General features: G+C 40.2%; 1 protein-coding gene across 1 annotated transcript in view; it reads right to left on the reverse strand.

Annotated features, from left to right (window-relative positions):
• Positions 1 to 23,958, reverse strand: part of LOC129432617 (proton myo-inositol cotransporter) — a 115,971-nt gene that overhangs the window by 66,579 nt on the left and 25,434 nt on the right. The window contains exon 4 of the mRNA XM_055191127.2: positions 12 to 120. Within this exon, the coding sequence (XP_055047102.2) occupies positions 12 to 120 (109 nt within the window). The remainder of the gene's footprint in view (positions 1 to 11; positions 121 to 23,958) is intronic.

The following is a 23,958-nucleotide window of genomic DNA, read 5'->3' on the forward strand; positions in this document are numbered from 1 at the left end:
CTTAGGCTTACATGACCGTGTTGATGCCGGAAAGCTGCTGGAACATCTGAAGTCCACAGCCCACAATGAGAGCACGGCGTGCTGGAGGGTAGGTCAACATGCGCCAGATCACCGGGCCCCCTGTATGCACAAACACACATTTGCGTCAAAAAGCAGACCTGTATCATCAACAACATACTCCCTATTGGAAAAATTCTGCCACCAGTATACACATCGCCAAGATGTTTGTTAAACATGTGGGAGGGATCTACTTTTAAATACTGTGTACATGTAAATCTAATATAGTGGTAATGTGAAGAGGGATTCACTGATTTATTGCAATAAAGATACTTCTAGATTAACTCACACTAACAGATATCTATATCTAAGTGACGGGCAAACACATGGGTGCACCTGAAGCAACATACGGCCATTTCATTTAAATAGAATGAAAGCCAGAAACTATCACTTATTATTATTTCTATTATTGCTATGGGCAAATATGACAGTTTGGCTTTATTGTGCAGTTAAAAGAGCACAAAAATGTCATCTTCCAAGATGGACATCAAATAAACATAGGCAATGTATGTGCTATCATGGTCTGCCCCTTCTTCTCCTAAATCCCAAGTGCACTTCAATAATTATGATGTGATAGTAATTTCTTGTAATTTTCTGGTGTTAGTGGTTGTCAGGAACTGGAAACATGGACGAATGAACCCATACGCAAACGATATCGGGGAGTGAACACTGAACATTTAATAACAAAGAACAAGAAAACAAAAGCCCACGTGGGGGCAAAACTACATACAACATGAAATACACTGACATAACATGATTAACAAGACTAGATGAAAACTAAACTGAAAGAACAATGAACACAGCTTGACATGACAGGAATGAACACAATGAACCAGCGCCAGACAAGAGACAAGAGGAGATTAAATAGGGAAACTAAACAAGGGCAACACAGGTGCAAGGGATGAACTAATAATGAATAATTAACAGGAAGAACAAGGGGGCGGGGCCTAGAGACGGGACACCAGAGGCCATGCCACACTTAACAAGGCATGAACCTCCACATGAAACAAGAGACTGTCAGAACTCTGCCACCACAATAAAACATAAATATAAAACAGACTCTCGTGGCAGAATCCTGACAGTAGCCTCCCCCAAAAGAGCGACTACCAGACGCTCCTCAGGGGAACACACAAGACAAGACCAAAAACACTAAACAAAACAAACATGAGTCCATGGGCACACAAAACAAAGTCCATGAACCAAAGTCCGTAGTCACAGCTCCGCGGGACAAGTCGACCGCGAGAGCTGTGCGGGACAGGAAAACTGCGCAGGTTAGGCGGATCCGGCCGCGCTGAACGCGCAAGCTTCTGCGGCTCCAGTCGCGCTGGACGCACTGGCTTGGGCAGCTCCGGGCGCGCTGAACGCGCTGGCTTGGGCGGCTCCGGCCGCGCTGAACTGTGCAGACTGGGCGGCTCCAGCTGCGCTGGCTTGGGCGGCTCCGGCTGCGCAGGACGTGCTGACTTGGGCGGCTCCGACTGCGCTGGACACGCTGGCTTGGGAAGCTCCGGCCTCGCTGAACGCGCTGGTCTCGGCGGCTCCATCCGAGCTGAACGTGCTGGCTTCGGGGGCTCTGGTCGCACTGAACGCGTTGGCATCGGCAGCTCCGGCGGCGCTGAACGCGCTGACATCGGTGGCTCCGGCGGCGTTGAACGCGCTGACACTGACAGCTCCGGCGGCGCTGAACGCGCTGGCTTCGGTGGCTCCAGTCGCGCTGGACACGCTGGCTTCGGCAGCTCCAGATGCGCTATACGCGCTGACTTCCCCGACATCGCTGCTGGGTTCAGTGTGGGCAGGTTCATTCTGTGAGGATTAGCAGAACAGATGAACCCAAGTGCAGACGATGTCGGGGAAAACAGAAAACACTTTATTTTAAATACACAAAAACAAAAACCCACGAGGGGGTACAGGACATGAAACACTAAACACTAAACTTGACAAGATCCTTGGTATGAATTACCACATGAAACACGATGTCACAACACAATGAACCTGCACAGAACAAAAGAAACACTGACATTAAATAGAGAAAACCAAACAAGATAACGAGCGGGAACAGGTGATGGGATAAACTGATAATGAATAATTAACAGGGATAACAAGGGGGCGGGGACTAGAGACGGGACACCAGAGGCCATGCCACACTTAACAAGGCATGAACCTCCACATGAAACAAGAGACTGTCAGAACTCTGCCACCACAATAAAACATAAATATAAAACAGACTCTTTGTGGCAGAATCCTGACAGTGGTCATGCATATATCATCAACATATTTTAAATAGCAGTATACCAAAAATGGGGATTAGTCATAGTGGGCTACTAGCCTATTTAGGTATATCACTATTATATTACTACATTCTTTATATACTATAGAAGACATGACAGCATTTCTGTATGGAGATGATAGTGTACAACAATGCATCATGGTTTTTGGTGTGTGTTTTGGACATTTTCGGGGGCGATGCTAATAGTTTATTGGAACGATTTTGACATAGGGACAGCCCTTGAAACACTCCATGCTCAGTACCCTAAACTAGTGAGCTGATGTCTCTGGTCTAGAATAGACTAAAAAGGTTTAGTTAAAGGAACACACTGACTTTTTGGGACTTCAGCTTATTCACCGTATCCCCCAGAGTTAGATAAGTCCACACATACAGTTTTCATCTCCGTGCGTGCCGTAACTCTGTCTGACGCACCCACTGCTAGCTTAGTTTAGCACAAAGACTGGAAGTAAATGGCTCCAGCTAGCATACTGCTCCCAATAAGTGAAGAAATAACGGCAACTTTTTCGAAGCACTGCTACTTGGGCAGAGTGATTTGCTCGAACACCTGAGAAGCCCTGTGGTGAGGAGCAAAGAGTTCGCGCAAGTGTTGCGCTAATCAACCCGCCCATGTAGCAGTGCTTTGCCTTCTGAGAATATAGTTCCCAGTATGTATACAGTAAAAAGATGGCTGTGTCTCATATCACCTTGTTATTTGTACACGCTGTGACTATACAAATCACAACACATAAATAGAAACATGTTGGCATTCGTTTGTCACTTATTGGGTAGACGTCACGCCCACAGACTGTTGGCTAAACGCCTGATGTTTTTCGAACACTTTTCTGGAAACCCTGTGAGAAAGTCGTCTTTGATTGGTTGAAATAAACCGGATTTCCAGGAGACGCGAGTGTCGCGATTAGTTTCGGTCCCTGGAAAACAAAGCTCTGACGTTCCATGTAGGAAGAGAATCAGTCGTGTTCACGTGGATAATAATGACCGGTTATCATGATCAGCTAAACATTGGATTCTCAAAAATATACAAAGTTCGCGGCATAGACTCACCCAACAACGTCCAAGAGTTTTGCTTGAGTCAGTTAGTGGAGTCAAAAAGTTCGGTTCTCCTGAATTGCTTGTAGGTGTTACAAAGTGAAGAGATATGCTTCAAACAGACGTTTAACTGGACGTCTCATTGGTGTAGCGTTTGATGAAGTGCACAACGTTGTTCTATGGTGAGTAATGTTGTTTATTTAGATGCTATTCAAGAGTCCGAAACGTGACGCTAAAACAAACTGTGATTGGTTGTTTGACATGTCGGTCAAACAGCTGTGTTAAGCCATTGCAGAGCTTCCCCTTAGCACGTCACAAGCCAAAAACTCAGCTACACGACAAGGCTGCGAGTTTCTAAATATGTTCACCCTTGCAGGAGTTTTTATAAAAGTTCAGTTTCAGTCACCTGATACTGCACTTGTGTGTGGACGAACGGCCAAAACGCATAGAAAAAGGTACGGGTTTGAAAATACCTGTGTACGTGTGGACAGGGACATACATGTATTGTATGACCAGATATAACTGACCACCAAATTGGCCTCCCATTTTACTGTCCTCCCTCTTTTTGTCAAAACCATTTGAAGCTTTTTTCCCTATTGGCCACTTGATGCCATCCCCAAACAATATGCTTTTGTTCACTGCATCACTGACACCTTTGCACTTCATACAAGCTAAATGTCACTGTCCTTCTGGGAACATATAGTTCCCTTCTTTCAAAAGACTACAAAAGCAAACCCTCACATCTCAATAATTTACCATTTACTCAATACATTTACTAAATGGTAGGAAATGTTGACATTTTGTTTAAAATTGGTGTAAAAAAAACTCCAGTAAGGAAATTGGAATTGTAATGCGAATAAACAGACAGTTACTGTACAGTATGTCTTTCTGTAGAACCGTATACTAGATTTCTATTAGTGTATGCTGCACATGTACATTTACATTTATGCATTTGGCAAATGCTTTTATCCTTAGATGCTTTATAAGTGCATACAGTCTATACATTTTATCTGTGTGTGTGTGTTCAATGGGATCAAACCCATGACCATTGTTTTGCTAATGCAATGCTCACCTCTACCAAATGAGCTATAGGAACACACATATGTGTTTTTTTTAAACATAATTATTCCTAAATATCTATCATTTTTACAGTTTGTTCAAATGATGAGTAGAAATAAATCACAGCTGATATTACGTATGGGTTGTTTATCATATTGGAAATAGGTCAAGTCAACTGTGTCTCATTAGTGTGATCTGACTGCAAATTGACTATATGGTGAAGTTCATAAATATTAATTAGCTCATACTGACCTTGCTAGGTAATATTCAAACATTTTAAAAATGCAAACCTTCACATCTTCTTTTTGCAATAATATGAGATGCTGTGAGCCCTATAATTATATTCTGTATCAAAAATGCAAGACAACAGACATAAGCTGCATATTTTAACATTAACTTTGAAAAATATCAGCTAAACGTAGGATGGTTTCCATGCCCCCTAATAGATATCAAGTTGCATGTTTTTCTATTGATAGACACTGAAAAATATTTTGTGACATTTTTGGTCTACAAAACACATTTTTGGTGTTTTCAACACCTAAAGTGTGAGTGCTGTAACCTGTTAACGTCAATGCTAAAATATTTAAAGGATTAGTCCATTTTCTTAAAAGAAAAATCCAGATAATTTACTCATCACCATGTCATCCAAAATGTTGATGTCTTTCTTTGTTCAGTCGAGAAGAAATTATGTTTTTTGAGGAAAACATTGCAGGATTTTTCTAATTTTAATGGACTTTAATAGAACCCAACATTTAATACTTAACTCAACACATAACAGTTTTTTCAACGGAGTTTCAAAGGACTATAAACGATCCCAAACGAGGCATAAGGGTCTTATCTAGCAAAACCATTGTCATTTTTGACAATAAAAATGACAAATATACACTTTTAAAGCACAACTTCTCGTCTAGATCTGGTCGTGATGTGCTAGCGTGACCCGACGCAATACGTCATCACGTCAAGAGGTCACAGAAGACGAACGCGAAACTCCGCCCCAGTGTTTACAAGTGTTGAGAAAGAGGACCGTCCCGACGTTGTTGTATGTCAACTGATACTAATTAATGTCTTTGTGTCAGTTTATTGTTTAAAATGGTCTGCAAATGTGCGTTTTATATATGTAACACGTGACCTCCCTACGTCACTACGCATTTACGTTAGGTCGTGCTGGACCGGACCAAGATGAAAAGTTGTGGTTTAAAAGTACATATTTTTTATTTTTCTTGTCAAAAATGACAATCGTTTCGCTAGATAAGACCCTTATGCCCTGTTTGGGATTGTTTGTGGTCCTTTGAAACTCCGTTGAAAAAACGGTTGGGTGTTGAGTTGGGTATTGAATGTTGGGTTCTATTAAAGTCCATTAAAATTAGAAAAATCCTGCAATGTTTTCCTCAAAAAACATAATTTCTTCTTGACTGAACAAAGAAAGACATCAACATTTTGGATGACAATGTGGTGAGTAAATTATCTGGATTTTTCTTTTAAGAAAATGGACTAATCCTTTAAGTGCTGCAAACGCGCAGTTCAAGTATCTATTGTCAAACCGAACTTAGCAGTTATGTGCCTGAAACTGCTAAATGTAGCATCTATTTATGTATATATCTATGGTCCGAGCTGGTGCGAAAGAGTGGAGGCAGGGACTGATTAGCATATTCATGTCTGAGCTGTGCCATTGAGTAGAGGCGAGGACCAGTATTGGGGAAAGTTACTTTTAAAAGTAATGCATTACAATATTAAGTTACTTCCAAAAAAAGTAACTAATTGCGTTACTTAGTTACTTTTCATGGAAAGTAATGCTTACGCTACATTTTAGTTACTTTTACGTTACTTTTTCTTGGCTGAGGCTTGATCTCTTTCAGGCCTTGCTGGTGTTTTATGACTGAAAAGTTCTGCATTCAGAAATTGCATATTTCATCACAAAAATGTTGAGCTCTGGCCTGCAATCTCAGTTTCTGACTCAAACAGTTCCTGTCACGACTGGGTTGGAGAGACAGGACGCAAACGCAAGGTTCCAAATAAATAACATTTTAAACACACGAGGGCTGACAAGGTGAATACAGAAACTCAGGAACATGAACACAGGAAACAGACAGGGTATCAATGACAATAATCCGGCAGTGAGCAAACAGAAGACAGAGGTATATATACACTAAATGACAAGGTGTGATGAAGCAGGTAATTAATCAATGAATGTCCAGGTGATAACAATCGGAACAGAGACAAGACATGAAACGGATTTACCGTGACAGTTCCCACACAGAGAGTGCATAATGTGACTACGTTTAGTTTAATTCGTTACCTAATTTTTTTAATCAAATTTATTAAACTAAAAAGTAACTTGCATTACTTTTTTGAAAAAGTAACTGAAATATTAATGTGTACATTTAAAGGTGCTCTAAGCGAATTCACACGTTTTAGACCATAAAACATTTTTTGTTACATACAGCAAACATCTCCTCACTATCTGCTTGCTGCATGTCCGCTGATCAAACTGTAAAAATCTCTGTAGACAGCCCAGGCTCCACAAACTGCAATAAAAACAAAGTGGCCAAACCCACCATCAGAAACGATAACAAAGTGTTCCAGCCGTTCATGAAAGCACGGAAGGGAGGGGGAGGAGTTAGCTACGCTCCATTTGTTTGAAAACAGTTCAAACATCAACAAAAAGTGACGTCACACAGATTCGCTTAGAGCGCCTTTAAAAAGTAATGCGTTAGTATACTCGTTACTTCAGAAAAGTAATATTATTACGTAATACGCGATACTTGTAATGCTTTACCCCCAACACTGGTGGGGACTAATTTGCATATTCATAGATTCACGTATACTAAATGAGGCAAGGGTGTAGAGTTACATTCAAGCTGTTTTAAAGCATGAAGAAATTACTGTGACAGGTAAAACTTTTATATATGCTATTATGATGCTCAAAGATGACTTTTAAATGATACAACTTTTGAGTACAAGGAGACTTTAAACATTAGGATGGCAACATGTAGAATCCATACCTCCAGATGATCGCGCGTCAGCCCAGCAACTCTCATTGTGGTGAATACAAATAAAGTAATTTCTCCAGGTATAATCCTTGGCCTACTTAACATAGCAAATGTCTGGAGCTCCTGAATCTTTAGAATGTAATTACACCCTTATGCAACATTTAACCCGTATGCAAAACACTAAACAAGTTTAAAAGATTGAAGAGCTCTTTATTTTTATGCATTAGTTTCTCTGCATATAATTTTAGTACATGATAATGAGGACTTTCTTTGTGCATACTAGCATTTTTTCAGAGCCTAGCTGAGGTCTTATAGAAACAAAGCTTGTAGATGGCAGGATGAGAGAAAATGAAAGAAAAAGCGAGAGAAAGCAATAGCGAGACCGTACTCCTGGGTACGTCTGGCATCCATAGCAACCATTCGCCCAGGGCACTCTCTGATAACTACCCAGCTGCCAGGGTGCATCTCTGTAGCGGGCCGGGATGAACTTAACCATTCAAAATGGGGATGCCTGGCAACCAGTTCACCTGATTCTTGGACAGGAGTAAATGAAAGAGATATCGGCTGGCTAATTGTGAATTTCTTTCATGGTTTCTTTGTTGCCATGGTGTTTTATATAAACCACCAAAAATATACTTGTTTTGTTTTATCTTCCATTGAAATACAGACGTGGTCGAGTTGTAAGCAACTTGTAGCCAGTCTGCGCACATGCTTTTTTCGAGATTGATGAATGGACCTGGCTCTTTGTGGTTTCAAAGTAGTTAGCACATCGATCTGTCTGCTGTCTTTAAATCAATTCAGATATGGCTGGCAGGGATTTTTGTTGTCAATGGGGGTTGCTTGTTTATAGGCAACCCCAGTGATTACTGGTTTATTTACAGATTACTTGGTCAACTGGTGACTGTCAATTCTGTATGGTGCCGGTGGTTGCGCCTGGTAGAGGTGCTTATTAAACAAAGTTACGCGTCTGGTCGGAACTTTAATTTTGGTTTCTGTTTGTTTATTAGTCTGACTAGTGGCTAAAATAAACTCTGGAACGAATACCTCGTCAAAAATAACAAATGTTTTGGCGATCATGAATCACCACTATGTGAAGGGAGGTTTGGCAGCCAGTTTGTAGTTAACATTGTATACATTATATAGTACACATTTTACACAGCAACATTAGCTCAGTGTGGTTTTTTATATGCTTTAGCTATGGAATATGAACTAAGGTATCTACTTGTTGATTATTTTGCTTGGTATTTAGAAAAAAACTACTCTTAAAAGGGGTTTACCAGAAGTTACGTGCGTTCCATGAAAGCCGTTTGTTTATGTTGTTACTGCTGAAACCGTCTATAGTAAGACCTTAATTAGCTGCGTTAGGTGTGTTTGATTAGGGGTGGAGCTAGACTCTGCAGGACACCGGCCCTTCACCCCTTGGTTGGAGGTAGGGTGGGCATATGTGCCTTTTTCGCGGTTTCAGGTTCTGTTTCAAAAAAGGAACCTTTACATTTCAAGTTAAAAATAAAACTACAATGATTGTATGTCTTAAGAGAAATACATTTTCATTTTATAATGTTTTTAAATGAAATGTGAGAACCTCGATGGCGTATGATGTTGACCAATGCGACTTCCGGAGGATGCACCTGAAATCCTGGCCAGGAAGTGTCTGGTGAAAATGGCACGTATGGCCACCCTAGTTGGAGGATAGGTTGATTTTTGAATACACAAATTTTTATGTAAATGCCCAATATAAATTGTTTGCTCGAAATTAATAATTTGTTAATCCATAAACCAGCCTAATTACAAAAGCTTCCTTTGGATCAGTTAGTTGTTGAGCAGTCCACCCATATTATGTAGTTTTGCAGGGTCCCCAAGGAAAATATTGATTCAAATCAGTTTTTTTAAATCCAAATAGGCAAAATTGCATTTAATTTTTTTATTTGTATTCCTAGGACCAGACTGTTATCTTTTTGTAGCTTAACTGGTAGAGCACTGTGTTAGAAGTGTAAAAGGTTGTGGGTTTGATCCCCAACACACTAACTGATAAAATATATAGCTTATGCAAGTCACTTTGCATAAAAGCATCTACCACTTGTATTTTCTTTACTGTAAGAAGATCACATAACAGTCACTGATATGTAAAATAATGTAAGCTTCTGTAGTTCCCTTTCAGTCGGTCACTACGACGTCACGTCGTGACCGACGAATTGGGAACTCGCTTAGAGGGACCAATCTGCTTCGATAACTATTAAAACGCCAATGAACTTGGCATTGAGATATTTGCATAATGCTGGCGCCGCCCCGCCAGGTGCGTATATAAGCAGCAGGTGCAAATATGGAAATTAGCTTTTTCCTTTCAAAAGCCGGCATTATCTGCTACTGAGAAGGTACTTGCTCTTCTGGGAACAGTTGCTGAAGTTGGTTGACAAGCAGTACTAACACAGCGGACGCAGTATTTCACTGCTCTGCATCTGTTTTGTTTTGAGTTAAGTGTGTGCGTTGCCTCTCCCTGTGCGCATCATCAGCTGAGCACCTAAAGAGTGATTTCCCTAAAAGAGTGATAAGTGAGAGCTCTGTGTCTTTTTAAAGACAGCCACTCTCTCGTATATTCAGAGATCAGCGTCCTTTTCAGGATAGCTTTTCGTCCATGTGATCTTGGATGCGAGAAGTATAAGGGCTCCAGAGACAGTCACAAGCGCTGTCTTCGTGCTTGGGCATCGAGGGGTACCCCCTTTTCCCTCCGAGGCGGACTTCGACCCGGAGATGGCGGCCGTGCACGCTCGAGCGGCGGAACCGGTAGGGTTGGAGGGGTTAACCCCCCTCCTCCCGATCCAGCCCGTCTGCATGATTGGTACTCCGGAGCTGCTCGGGCCTCTCGGTCCTCACCTGCTGTTCCTTTCTTTCCCGACGGCACGAAGAGCTGACAGAAACATGGAATTTGCGGCCGTCAATGGCCGTTCAGCCTTCACCCCTCACCTCCCTCACCAGCGGAGCCGCTAAGGGTTACACGGGGATCCCTCCGGTGGAGCGGGGGGTTGCGATGCAACTGTGTCCGGCCACCGCTGCCTCCTGGGAGAACCACCCAACCCTTCCCTCCTGTGTTTGTAGACAGTCGTCCGGTTTAACGGGCGCTGCCCACCAGGCATGCGGAGAGGCAGCCTCAGCCCTGCTGCTGCAGGTTCATCAAGCGAAGGCTTTAGAGATCTGCACGAGGGAGGCCGCGACCCTCAGTCATGCGATGTCTACCACAGTGGTCCAAGAACGCCACCTTTGGCTGTGTCTGGCTGACACGACGGACGCAGACAAGAACAACTTCCTGAATGCTCTTGTCTCACAGACCGACCTTTTTGGCGAGTCCGGGGAGTCGTTACAGCTCCGCGGCGCAGACTGAGGCGATCTCCTAGGTTGTGCCCCGGCGGAAGAGAGCTGCCCTGGTCCACCAACGCCGGCTCCTCAGTCTGCCTCTCGCCATCGGCGTCCTGCGGCGGCCACCTCAATTCCCCTCCTCGGACCCCATCTCGGCAGCGCAGGGGAACCGGTCGTCAGCAGCTCGCCCGCCTGCTCAGCCGCTTCCCGTGACCTTCCTGTTAATTCTCCTCGTACGGTCCCTGGGTGCTTGGCTTCAGTTCCCAGCCCGTCTCGGTGGGTTTTACGCATGATCCGCCTCGGTAACGAAATACAATTTACCGGCACACCCCCAAATTCTCGGGCATTCATTTCACTACAGTGAAAGCGTCCGATGCACATGTACTGCGTGCAAAAGTCGATGTCCTGTTGGCGAAGGACGTATCGAGCCGGTCCCTCTTACCGAGATGAGCCTTTATCTCATAGTACCCAAAATACGCGGCGGATTACAACCGATTTGATTTACGCACCAGCTCTACAAATGAGATCCTTCAGGATGATAATGCAGAGGCATGTAGTTCAATGTTCAGATCGGTTTGCAGCCTTAGACCTGTAAGACGTGTACTTCATGTGTCCATCTCCCCTTCATGTGTTGGCACTTCTGTGGGGTTAAAAGGAACATCTAGTGCCCGGCCTTCTGCCTTAATCCTATTTCTCCATCTCCTTAAGTGGAATCGGAGGGCTTTTTGCAGACACTGGGAGAGGTCAGCTCCTAGTGGTGTTTTGGTAGGGATTCCCAATTCGTCGGTCACGACGTGACGTCGTACTGACCGACTGAAAGGGAACGTCTCGGTTACGGATGTAACCCTCGTTCCCTGAAGGAGGGAACGGAGACGTCACGTCCCGTCGCCACAGGTGCTGCTCCCTGCTGTCGGCCGATCACATTCTTCCGGCTTTCTCAGCGAAAAGAAGCTAATTTCCGTATTTGCACCTGCTGCTTATATACGCATCTGGCGGGGCGGCGCCAGCATTATGCAAATATCTTAATGCCAAGTTCATTGGCGTTTTAGTAGTTATCGAAGCAGATTGGTCCCTCTAAGCGAGTTCCCAATTCGTCGGTCACGGCGTGACGTCTCCGTTCCCTCCTTCCGTAACCGAGACGTTACTCTTTGCAAATGTGCACACTCTTGGTTTCAGCATGATTTACATAAAAGATGGTTTTATAGCTAGAATTTTTGCTGTGAGTGCACTGTACTGTAATTGAGGATTCCATGATGTCAAGAGGTATTTACCTTTTCATTGAATAAAATGGTTTAAGCTAGTGAGCTATACTCAAACCGCAAACTAGGTCAGTCACCCGTCACAACACTTCTTACATTTTACTGCTTCAGTTAATGTGTCTAACTTTGACGTAAAACGAAAAGAGAAAAGGTATCTGGCCGAGTGGTTTCCATGGAGATCAAGAGAGGATCTCGGTTTAGCATAGAATCAGAGCACTTTAAGAATGGTAAAAAATGTTAATTTAACCACGAAAGGAGAATAGATGTCATCCTTTTGAATGTCCTGCAAAACTTGTTGCTAGAATTTAGTGAGCGGTTGTGTGACGCAGTTGATCTGAGTGTTAAAATGTTGGTTCCTAAGGTTTTTAGGCTGGTTGCTTACTGGCCAGATGGTTGCTTACTAGCCATAATAGCCCACCCATATGTTTCTATGATATTCTGGTTGTTAAAGTTTCTGCGAATCATTATTTAGGCATATTATTGTCCAGATGGCACTGTCATGTGGTATTACATTAATTATGGTTACACTACATAAGACACAAAGTTTGTCCATTAGAGGAACCGAATCACATTTTTAGGATGTTTGTTTGATTAAAGACTTTCTACACTAAATAACTGAATCAATGGACGATCCTGCATCTTCAAAAACAACTTTGATTCATAAAAACAAAGTGAGTCATACCTCCTACCTCAAATCATGATGTTAATTGAATAAAAATCTTAAAGGGATAGCTCAATGAAAAATAAAATTTCTGTCTGTTAAAAATAAAGGTATTTTAGGTACCAATATGTATCTTTGAACTACCAATATTTACCTTTGAGGTACTAATATGCACTCTTTGGGTGCAAAGGTGTACCTTTTGAAAGGGTAATGTCCCAGTTACAGCTTTTGTACCTTTATTTCTGAGAGTATAATTTACTCCACCTTAAGTTGTTCCAAACCTGTTTTAATTTCTTTGTTCTTCTGAATACAAAGGTAAATATTTGGAAGAACATTTGTAACCAAGAAGATCTGGGGTACCATTGACTTCCATGTTGTTCCATATTATAGAGGTGAATTGTGCCCCAAATTTGTTTGGTTATTAACTTCAAAATATCTTCATTTGCGTTCAGAAATGTAAACAATTTACATTTACGCATTTGGCAGACGCTTTTATCCAAAGCGACTTACGTAAGCAATAAGGTACGAGAGGCTGTGCTGTATTGTGAATAAGTAATGGCTGAAGGCACGAGGCAAAGCACACAATATTAAAGTAAAAAAATGTATTAGTGCAACTTTCATGAAGTTAAATCAATAAAAGGATTCCTTCCGCTAGAAAAAAATAGTACCTGACCGTGAACCACAACATTAAAATGTGTAAACTGTTCTCAAACTGATACGTGTGGTTGCTAAGGGCGCACTGATAAATAGAACCGTTGGGTGAAGCGGTCATAGCCGTGTTTTATCATGAATAAAGCACAGCTATTGACCAATCAGGATTAAGGATTGGAACTAACCATTTTATAAAGTGCATTACAAGGTATACATATTTATGAGAATCATTTTTATCAGATAATTAATTCTATTCTGTTTACAAGTAGTTGTATAATGCACAGGCTGGTTGGAGTGGTATTTGTACCGCCCCTCCTCCACTGTGATTGGATGGGTGAGTAAAAAGTGACACATGCACAGCAAACACAAACAAACAAACAAAAAAACACAGCACTCTGTTCATAAACAATTAAAACAATACGCTGACCTGACAAAAACGCTTTTGTTGAACACATGGCCTTATGGGGCATACACATCAAACGCGAGTTCAACGATTTGCTCGAGTAGATTACACACAAAGTCAATGCAAAGACACGATCAGACGCGTCCTTGCACGGGACGATGCGAATGACGCGAATTAGGCGGCGTGATTGCTGCGAAAAACATGCGCTATTCGTCTCAAACACGCATTCGCGCAAGTTGAAAATATTTAACTCATGCAAAAAATTTGCATGACACAAAGTTAAATCCCGCGAGTAATCTAAAGCGAGCAACGCGATGTTATGTGTTTGGTGTGTGCGTAGTATTAGGCATACATTTATGGGAGGTATATCTACATATTATATCTACATTATATACATTTCAAAGTTATATCTATAATTGAGACCTCTAGAGACCAAAATATTATGGAAACTTGGGGTTGGGCTCTCAATTCCACCCGTGAAAATAGTTTAGCAAGTAACGTGCTAACCTGGCATGCCACACATTTCTATCGCCCCCTGGTGGCTGGCTGCAGTATAGGTCATAAACACCACCCTCTCCATTTAAACAAATGGGATGTGAGCAAAACTTAAAAATATTATTTTTTCTGTTATTTAGGATATTTTTTATCACACTGATGTACTTTTAAGTGCTAGTTATAAGAGGCTATTAAAAGGGAGTGCGACAACATAATTTGTGTGTCTGTGATTGAGTCAAACTGGAATATTGGCAGGGAATACCGTGTCTCCACTTCATGCTCACTACTGTGCAGACTCTGGCTCTAAATGACTTCCTCGGCGCAAGATGTTAGTGGATTCATTTTACAGTGGTAGACTTCGGAGATGTGTTAATCTTTTACTGCGTATTGAATCAGATATCTGTTCTTCTGTAGGACAGAAATATATATATATATATATATATATATATATATATATATATATATATATATATATATATATATATATATATATATATATATATATATATAAATATATATATATATATAAATAGGATGCAGAAACATTGGGTTCTTTACTGTATATTATGGAGCACTGGGTAGAGATGTGTCACACAATTTCCTCAATGACTCCCAGTACTTCCTTAGTTACCATGCAGTGATTCGATTAAAAACACACACAAGATGTTTAGCCAGCTTTATTTGGAAGTATGGATTGTAAGTCTGGCCGGATGAAGTTAAGCGCCTCGTTAAAAGCTCCGTTCTTGTTAAATGCAATTCATGAATCTGAATTTGGAGCAGTAATCAAATGAGGCGCTGTCTCTGAGGAATAACCTGCCAGAACACTGCATAAAAACATGCAATAGGTTTCTCTTACAACGGACGCGGCGTTTACAGATAGGAGGCCAGTGTCAGGAATTTGGAACGGAGAGAACCCAAACACAGACACGGATACAAAATAATAATAATTTATAAAATACAAAAACAGAAAACAAAAACCCACGAGGGGGCAAACAAACAGATCAAAACACTAAAACTAGAACTACACTAAACATAACATATAAACCAAAACACTAAACATTAACCAAAACACACTACACTTAACTTAACTGGAACAAACTGAAGACAACGACTGGCTTGAACAACAGACGAACCCGTACTGAACAACACACACAAGGACTCTTAAATAGGGAGAAAGTAAATGACATAAATCTGGAACTAATTACAAGTAAGGGATTGGGGAAAAAGTGACGAGACCCGGGAAATGCGTGGTCAGAATAAATCAATACAAAAACCACACATTTCCCACATGAAACATTGTACTGTCAGAACCCTGCCATGCTGACTAGATCTAAATACAAACAAGGATCTGGCAGGATTCTGACAGCCAATTACAAAAACAGTACAAAGCTGGATTTTTAAATACATTTATAACACATTTATAAATGCATATCTAAGCTTTAATAAATTTGTTTTGAACCAAAACTATTGTAATAAGGAGTCTACAGTATTATATTCCTTATAAAATAAAATACAGTCAGAGAAATTTCTAAGTGGACTTCCAAATTCAGCAAAAAAAAAAAAAACTAGGTAAATTGCACCTGGAATTTTATACGGAGGTTTTGAGGAAAAATTACAGACATGGCCGATTCAGACAGGATTCAAAACACAGAGGACCTCTGAGAAGCACTATTTTCTCAGAGGTCCCCCTGTAAAACTAATCCTGTCCGAATAGGGCTTTAGTTGGATTTAAGCACAAGTACCTATGACTTGACAGGTTAATAAACACAATTTAGCAAACAATAAAAATATTATTTGACTGAAATGAAATGTTGCTAGAATATATGACATTGCCAACCTGTATTCTAAACAAAACAAATCATGCCAACAAACACAACAAACTAATTGATGACCAACAGAGCTAGGAAACTAATTCAGACACATCTGTTCTCTGGAGAGAGAGAGAGCGAGAGAGAGAGAGAGCGAGAGAGAGAGAGAGAGAGAGAGAGAGAGAGAGAGAGAGAGAGAGAGAGAGATAGCAATTTCAATTGAAATAGCTTTCAATTGTCAAGTATTCCCAAGAAGAAATGTCTTTAGGTTTGCAGGTTTGTAAGGTCATTCAACCAGCAAGGAATAGTGAAGATATATGTATGTAAGTCCATTTTGTTTAGGTCACATATAACTGCAATGTCACTAGCTCAGTATTGTCTGATGAATGGCAGATGAAGGGAGTGTTTAAAAAGTACTGCTTGATGATTCAGACAAACAGGTGCGTTTGCCAAAAGAAATCCAATGTTATCCCTATTCAAGCTTCCACATCAATTATTTACCATCTTCTCAATCATGAAACCTCAAATGGAGTCATTTCATTATTTTTATAAAAAATACCGATTGCAATGGTAAAAAATCTCCTCGATAACCCTTAACTGTTAAATATAAGCCAAGTAGCCCTAGAAATATTATTTTCTCTGTAATTACGTAGTATCAGTGCTTTTTTATGTAAAATTCCAAAGAGGTCAGCTGTCAGCCACAGCACCCTGGATTATAATGGAGCTAACTGCTAAGCTCGGACTTTCATTTAATATTAATATGCTGAGAAAAACCCTGCAAGAGAATAGAGGTTCTTGCTATTTCCTGTTTTACTCCACATTCACCATCTTCTCTTAAAGAGTAAAGATATGCTTTAAAGTTTAAGGCAAGACCACCCAATAATTTAATCTTTAAAATGGGCGCTTTCAAAAGGATTGAGTTTGTTGAAAGGATTGTTTTTAAAGATACATGAAAACACTTACACTTCTGTATTACATATAAAGTATCAGGCCAGTAGTTAGCAATGTCCCGCGATGTCTGTTTTCAACCTGTTTTCTAGTTACTTTTTTAGGTCCCCAAAACACTGTTGTTGTATAAATATATGGCAAAAAAAGTTTTCAGTTTTTAGTTGAAAACTGTGTCATGTAAACGGCCCTTAGATAGTAGCTGCCTAGGCTGCAAAGGAGCTTACTATCTTATATCATCAAGTGAAAATAAAATAAAGAGTAGAGCTATGCTAAGCTAATAAATAATAATAAAAGAGCTCCTTTACTCCACAGACATCGGAAGAAATAACATTTACTGGAGTAGATGCCAATTTCATTGGTTCCGACCCCCATGCTTTACTCTTGATAGCATCATGCACAAATTTTGTCCAATCACATGCATTCATACTAAGAATAATGTGATGAGTTAGCCTACACTGTCAAAAATAAAGGTACAAAGCTGTCACTGGGGCAGTACCCTTTAATAAAATTCCTAATATGTACCATTTAGGTACAAATATGTATCTTTGAACTGCTAATATGTACCTTTGAAGAACTAATATGCACTTTTTGGGTACAAAAGTGTACCTTTTTGAAAGGGTACTGTCCCAGTGACAACTTTTGTACCTTTATTTCTGAGAGTGTAAGTAAGAACCATGAAGAAACAAATCAGCCACTGGTATAACATTATTCAATAATATCATGAAATATTTAGGTGATATACACCGATCAGTCATAACATTATGACCACCAAGGAAGCGATGAACCGGCGACAGGGTCATGGGCAGCCAAGGCTCATTGATGCACGTGAGGAGCAAAGGTTGGCCTATGTGGTCCAATCTAACAGATGAGATACTGTAGCTGAAATGGCCGAAAAAGTGAAGGCTGGTTCTGATAAAAAGGTCTAGTGTATGTTATTAGCAATACTTATTGATAGTACAAGGCTGGATTTATGGACATCATTGGTGAAATATGATTTTGCCTTTTATAATAAGAACTGTACCTGCCAGAGGGAACTGTCTGCTATGCAGCCAAACCATGAACCCCTTTGAACATGAGTCCAGCATTTTGGCCAAAGCAAGTGTATAACCTTCCACATGCATGGTTGTAACCAAGGAAGACAAAGTATGCGAGTGAACACGTGGCAACTCAAATGCATGCAATTATTGGATTTATAAAAATGAGACTTAAAAAAACGAAAAAAGCTGTGTTGTTCTAAACTTTTTTTTAAATAAGCAACATTGTCAACAAAGGGAATATTAAATTCATTCATTCATTTTATGGTCTCTTTAAATGCAATTATGGGGCCTTTTTCTTCCCCTGAAAAATATGTCATTACTATCACAAAATGATTTTTATTTACTACACCTAATCAATAGCATTTCTTCTTAAATCCAGATTAACCTATCCATACACATCCACAGGTTTGTAATATCAACACCTACTATGTTTATATCAAACTTTATAGTTTCATCGAATGCATTGTCACGGTTACGCACCTGAACCACAATGAACCTTTATTTATGGGTCTAGCTCAAGCGTGCCGCACAAACACTGAAAAGTGAAGCCAAAACGTCTCGAATCGATCGCCCCCCAGTGACTGGTCCCAGTATAGGTCATAAACCCTGCCCCCTATGTTATTCAATGGTGCTTGAGACCAACTAAACAATTTAATTACACTTCAATTTTCTTTTTTCCAAAGCCGGTTTCTGTCATTTACTGTAGTTTTTATCACGCTGATGTAAACTCAAGTTTTTGCTTTTTTAAATAGGTTTGTTTTTAGTTAGTTATTTAATGCATCAAAAACGGTGGTGTGACGTCATGATTGACAGCTGTGATATGCGCATTCTGCGAGAGCGTGGGCCTTGCTTTCGCGGCTTTACTTCCTGCTCACTACTGCGCAGGACAGGTCCCGAAATCGCTACTGCGCAGACTCAAGACCCAAGATGTCAGCGCCGTATCCGGACACTGACGGCTTCACTTTTCACCAATGGAAGAGAGCGAATGGGCGTCGTCCATCTTTTTTTACAGTCTATGGTCTAGCTAGTGTCTAAACTGATCTCTGAAACAAATACCTTGTCGAAAATAAAATGTTTCGGTTCGCTAAAGATGAAGGGAGATGACGAGCATGGATCACGACTTTGCGGAGAGGTTTGGCAGCAAAGCAAGAATTCATGGACCTGTAGCTAACATTGTATACATTAAGTAACATTATATCAGTGTAATAGTAAATATGAGTAAGATATGATATATAAACAAAGGTAATTGTCTGGTAATTTATTTCCCTTGTTATCAGAAACAAACTACTGTAAAAGGATTGATTCTATGTGGATGGCTAAGGGAAGTTTAGTCCACAAAAGCCGTATGTTTATATTGTTGCTGCTAAAACCGACACTCTAAAAAATGTTGGGTTGTTTTAACCCAGGGCTGCGTAACTATAGGACAGAACACATTTCTGGGTTAAATTGACCCAAATAATGGGTTGTTTTTACCCAACTGCTCCATTACTGTTAATCAACCATGTTGAAACAACCCATTATTTTGATCATTTTAACGCAGAAATGTGTTCTGTCCAATAGTTAGCCAGCCCTGGGTTAAAGACAACCCAATATTTTTTAGAGTCTATATTAAAGGAATAGTCTATCCTTTTTCCATATTAAACTATGTTATTACCTTAACTAAGACTATCATCTTAGTGCGTGCACGTAAGCGCTGGAGCGCGCTGCTACACTTCGATAGCATTTAGCTTAGCCCCATTCATTCAATGGTACCATTTAGAGATAAAGTTAGAAGTGACCAAACACATCAACGTTTTTCCTATTTAAGACGAGTAGTTATACGAGCAAGTATGGTGGCACACAATAAAACATAGCGCTTTTCTAAGCGGATTTAAAAGGGTAACTATATTGTATGGCGGAATAGCACTTTTGGGAGTAATTCGACTTAGCGCAGTAACGAGAGGGAGAGGGAGAAGGGGAGCGGATTTTTCAGGCGAGTTGAAGTACTCCCAAAAGTGCTATTCCGCCATAAAATATAGTTCCTCTTTTAAATCCGCTTAGAAAAGCGCTACATTTTATTTTGTGCCACCATACTTCCTCGTATAACTACTCATCTTAAATAGGAAAAACATTGATGTGTTCGGTCACTTCTAACTTTATCTCTGTTTGGTACCATTGAATGAATGGGGCTAAGCTAAATGCTATCGAAGTGTCGCCGCAATAATAAATCTGCATAAAAATCCAGAGCTCTCTTACTGAACACTGTTTAAAAAAGCACAAATTATTCAAGACTTGTTTGACATTGTTCAAGTGCGTTTTATCAGCTTCCCACAATCCCTCATAAATGTCACCAAAATGGCAGAATTAGCAATGAGGAACATATCCCATCTGTCAAGATATTATCAGTGTGACGGTACTTGCTTGCTAAAAACTGTCTGTGCAGTCACTGTAGTCATTATTAAAGGCTCATTTGGGAAAATTACACTATAAAGGTTGTCCAAGCACAAGACTTTTAAAGAAGGATCCATAAAAATAATAATGTGGCCGCCTGCAGACACAACCAGGTAACACTATAAAACATTTTTTCACAGTTTTTAAATTAGCACAACTGCCAGTTATCACTTCTGGCAACAATCTGTTCCCTACATTTACATTAACTAAGCCAAATAAAAAAATGTTGTTATAGATTTGCGTGGCACAGTGGCTCAATGGGAAGCAAAACGGTCCCTGGTTCAACCCTCGGCTGGGTCGGGAGTTCTTCCTGAGTTGAATTTGCATGTTGCTCTGTGTCAGTGTGGATTATATGTGTACTGTATAATGGTGTTAAGAAAGAAACAAATAAACAAAAAGTGAATAGATTGGCCATATATTTTAACCAGGACCATTTTACTATATGAGTTAATAATTGAATGGACATATTGTAGCATGGCAAACATCACAGAACTACTACAGTAAATGCATCATTACATTCTAATGCTATTCTGCCTCATTATTACACTAAAAGCCAGAGCACCAATCTTCTGACATTATGCTTTCATCAAAGGATAATACTGGTTATTTTCAAAGTCTTGCTCACTATGATTCAACAGCACAAAAACACATGCACAACCTAAATGTGTTAGACATCTACACAACACATAACCAGACATCTTTTGGTGCATGTATTAAATGCGATTAAAGTGTTAAGCAATTTTGACCATAAGGCCTGAACATACTGAAGAATCATTAAATGAAACCCAAGAACATGGACTATAAAACTTAAGCTTAATGGTATGTAAGCACATTTCAAAATAGTGAACACAACACAACTGAATGCCAGGAAAAGCACCAGATATAAGTTCTTCACTAGTGTAATTTATCTAAAACCCTTTATATAAAAATATAAAAAATGGTATAAAAAGGATTTTGTCAACATGTAATAACATTAAACAACATCCAGAGGTTTCACAGATCAGTTCAGTTCAGTAGCTTTGTGTGTGTGAGTAAACAGACCTTAGGCCTTATTTTAAAGGGGATATTTCACAAGACTTTTTTAAAATGTCAAATAAATCTTTGGTGTCCACAGAGTTTTAGCTCAAAATATCATATAGATAATTTATTATAGCATGTTAAAATTGCCAATTTGTAGGTGTGAGCAAAAATGTGCCGTTTTGGTGTGTCCTTTAAAATGCAAATGAGCTGATCTATGCATTAAATGCAGTGCCGTGGTTGGATAGTCCAGATTAATGGGTGGTATTATCCTTTTATGACATCACAGGGAGCCAAATTTCAATGAGCTATATTTTCACATGCTTGCAGAGAATGGTTTACCAAAAATAAGTTACTGGGTTGATCTTATTCACATTTTCTAGATTCATAGAAGCACTGGGGACCCAATTATAGCACTTACACATAAAAAAAATTAGATTTTCATGATATGTCCCCTTTAAGGATCTAAAGCGCACGGCGCACAGTCTTAAGGGGTGTGTCCGAATCCACTTTTGCTAGTTTAACGATGGGAAAACTGGTTTGTGTGCCTAGCACACAGTCTAAAAGGGTTGTTCCTATTCTCCTAATAAGTAATGGGTGTGTTTTGTGCGTACTGTATTTTCCAGACTATAAGTCGCTCCGGAGTATAAGTCACATTAGTCAAAAAATGCGTCATGAAGAGGAAAAAACATATATAAGTCGCATTGGACTATAAGTCGCATTTATTTATAAAAATTATTATTATTTTGTGGGGAAATTTTGTTGTTAAGTCTCCGTTATCTTTAAGGTAATTTTTCAGTTAACATTTTTTTTTCAGGGGTAGGCATATAGCGCCCTCTCGTGGCTGTAGACGGTAAAGTTTTCCTTTGGTTCATGTTTGTCAGTATGAATTAATTTTGACATATAAGTCGCACCTGACAGCTGACTATAAGTCGCAGGACCAGCCAAACTATGAAAAAAGTGCGACTTATAGTCCGGAAAGTAATGTGCAATAAACTAATGAGAGTCTCACCTATCATTCCCTTTAAAAGTCAGTTGCACTTGCGCCATGCCGATTCCCTATGTAGATGGTGGAATTTGTTAACTGAAAAACGAAAAGCGAAGAAAGAAGACCACCACTTAAAAAATTTGACTCAAATATAATCTTTTACATTTGAATCCTTTAAAGCAACACTATGTAGTTTCCATGTAAAAATGACTTACGGCGCATTCACACAGGGAGTAAGCGTTAACGCTTAACAGAAGGCTTGTCTGAAGCGTGGCCAACAGCCAATCACAGTGGCCGCTACACATGCTCCGTTCTTCCATAAAAGTAATTGGCTGGCTCTGTCTATGTAATTTGCATAAGGCGATCTGATTGGCTGACGCACGCGTTGGCGCTTGAAAAGTTAAGAAATGTTCAACTTCTGCCGCGGCGCCGACGGATCCACAATTCACTTCGGCAACGCATGACGTCACCCATTAAAAGTGAATGGAAAGCGTTAACGCTGACGCCCCGTGTGAATGCGCCTTTACAGCTCCCCCATGTGGTTGAAAAGCGCAACAGTGCCTGGTATCGACACTCTTCTGCAGGCAGATGGAGGGGCAGGGCTGTGTGCTCTACCCTCCACCGCCACTTTCAGAGTGTGCTTGTAGCAGCTAGGAGGCTGCTCAGGTTGCAGCAACAGTACAATTTGTCCAGTTAAAAGTTGTTCTATCACTGAAATAATTTTAGAGACAATATTTAAAGGTAAAAAAACTACATAGCGTTGCTTTAATTTGTCATATTTTAAAACGTTTATGTGCTCCTGCCCATCCAAATGTGTGACAAGCAAACAACATTGTCATCACGTTTATAGGTGCATATAACTATGCGCAAAAACAATATTGCGCCATTGACTTTAGACCAGGTTTTAGTTGGTCAATGGCGTAGTTTATTTTAATTGCCTCAAAATAGCAACACACCAACAATGTGCCTGTACACCCCTCGTTTTCAAGCCAACACGCCCATGAGCGCTAAAATGGGCGCAAATGCATTTGTTATTTAAACAATGTGACTCTTGAAGTGAAATTGATAACTGTGCCAGGCTCAAACTAGCAAAAACACTTGCGTTGTGCATTGCCCTGCATTGTGATTTGGCCCATATTATGAAAGTATAGGCAATTTGAGATGCAGCGATAGATACTGTAGCATCTGTCCTTACAAATCAAAATGGTTTCATTTAAGAAGCAACAAAAACAGGTATTGAACATTTTCTTGCCATTACATCTCCATCAGTCTGTTTCTGATTGTGATGTTTTAGTTTTAGCTGCCACAGTCGGTGCGATCACAGATGGCATGTTTAACAGTGTCACCTCATTTTCACAGATGATTTCTCATTACATCTCCCCTGATCCTTTACAAATCTATTGCTTCCTGTTCTATTAGTGCCGTGGCATTCCACATCAGGAAAAATCAACACGAACAACATGATAAACGTGATCAGAACAACACGCACTGTAT

The sequence above is a fragment of the Misgurnus anguillicaudatus genome, chromosome 1 (assembly GCF_027580225.2).
Source record: "Misgurnus anguillicaudatus chromosome 1, ASM2758022v2, whole genome shotgun sequence".
In the NCBI taxonomy this organism is placed as follows: domain Eukaryota; kingdom Metazoa; phylum Chordata; class Actinopteri; order Cypriniformes; family Cobitidae; genus Misgurnus; species Misgurnus anguillicaudatus.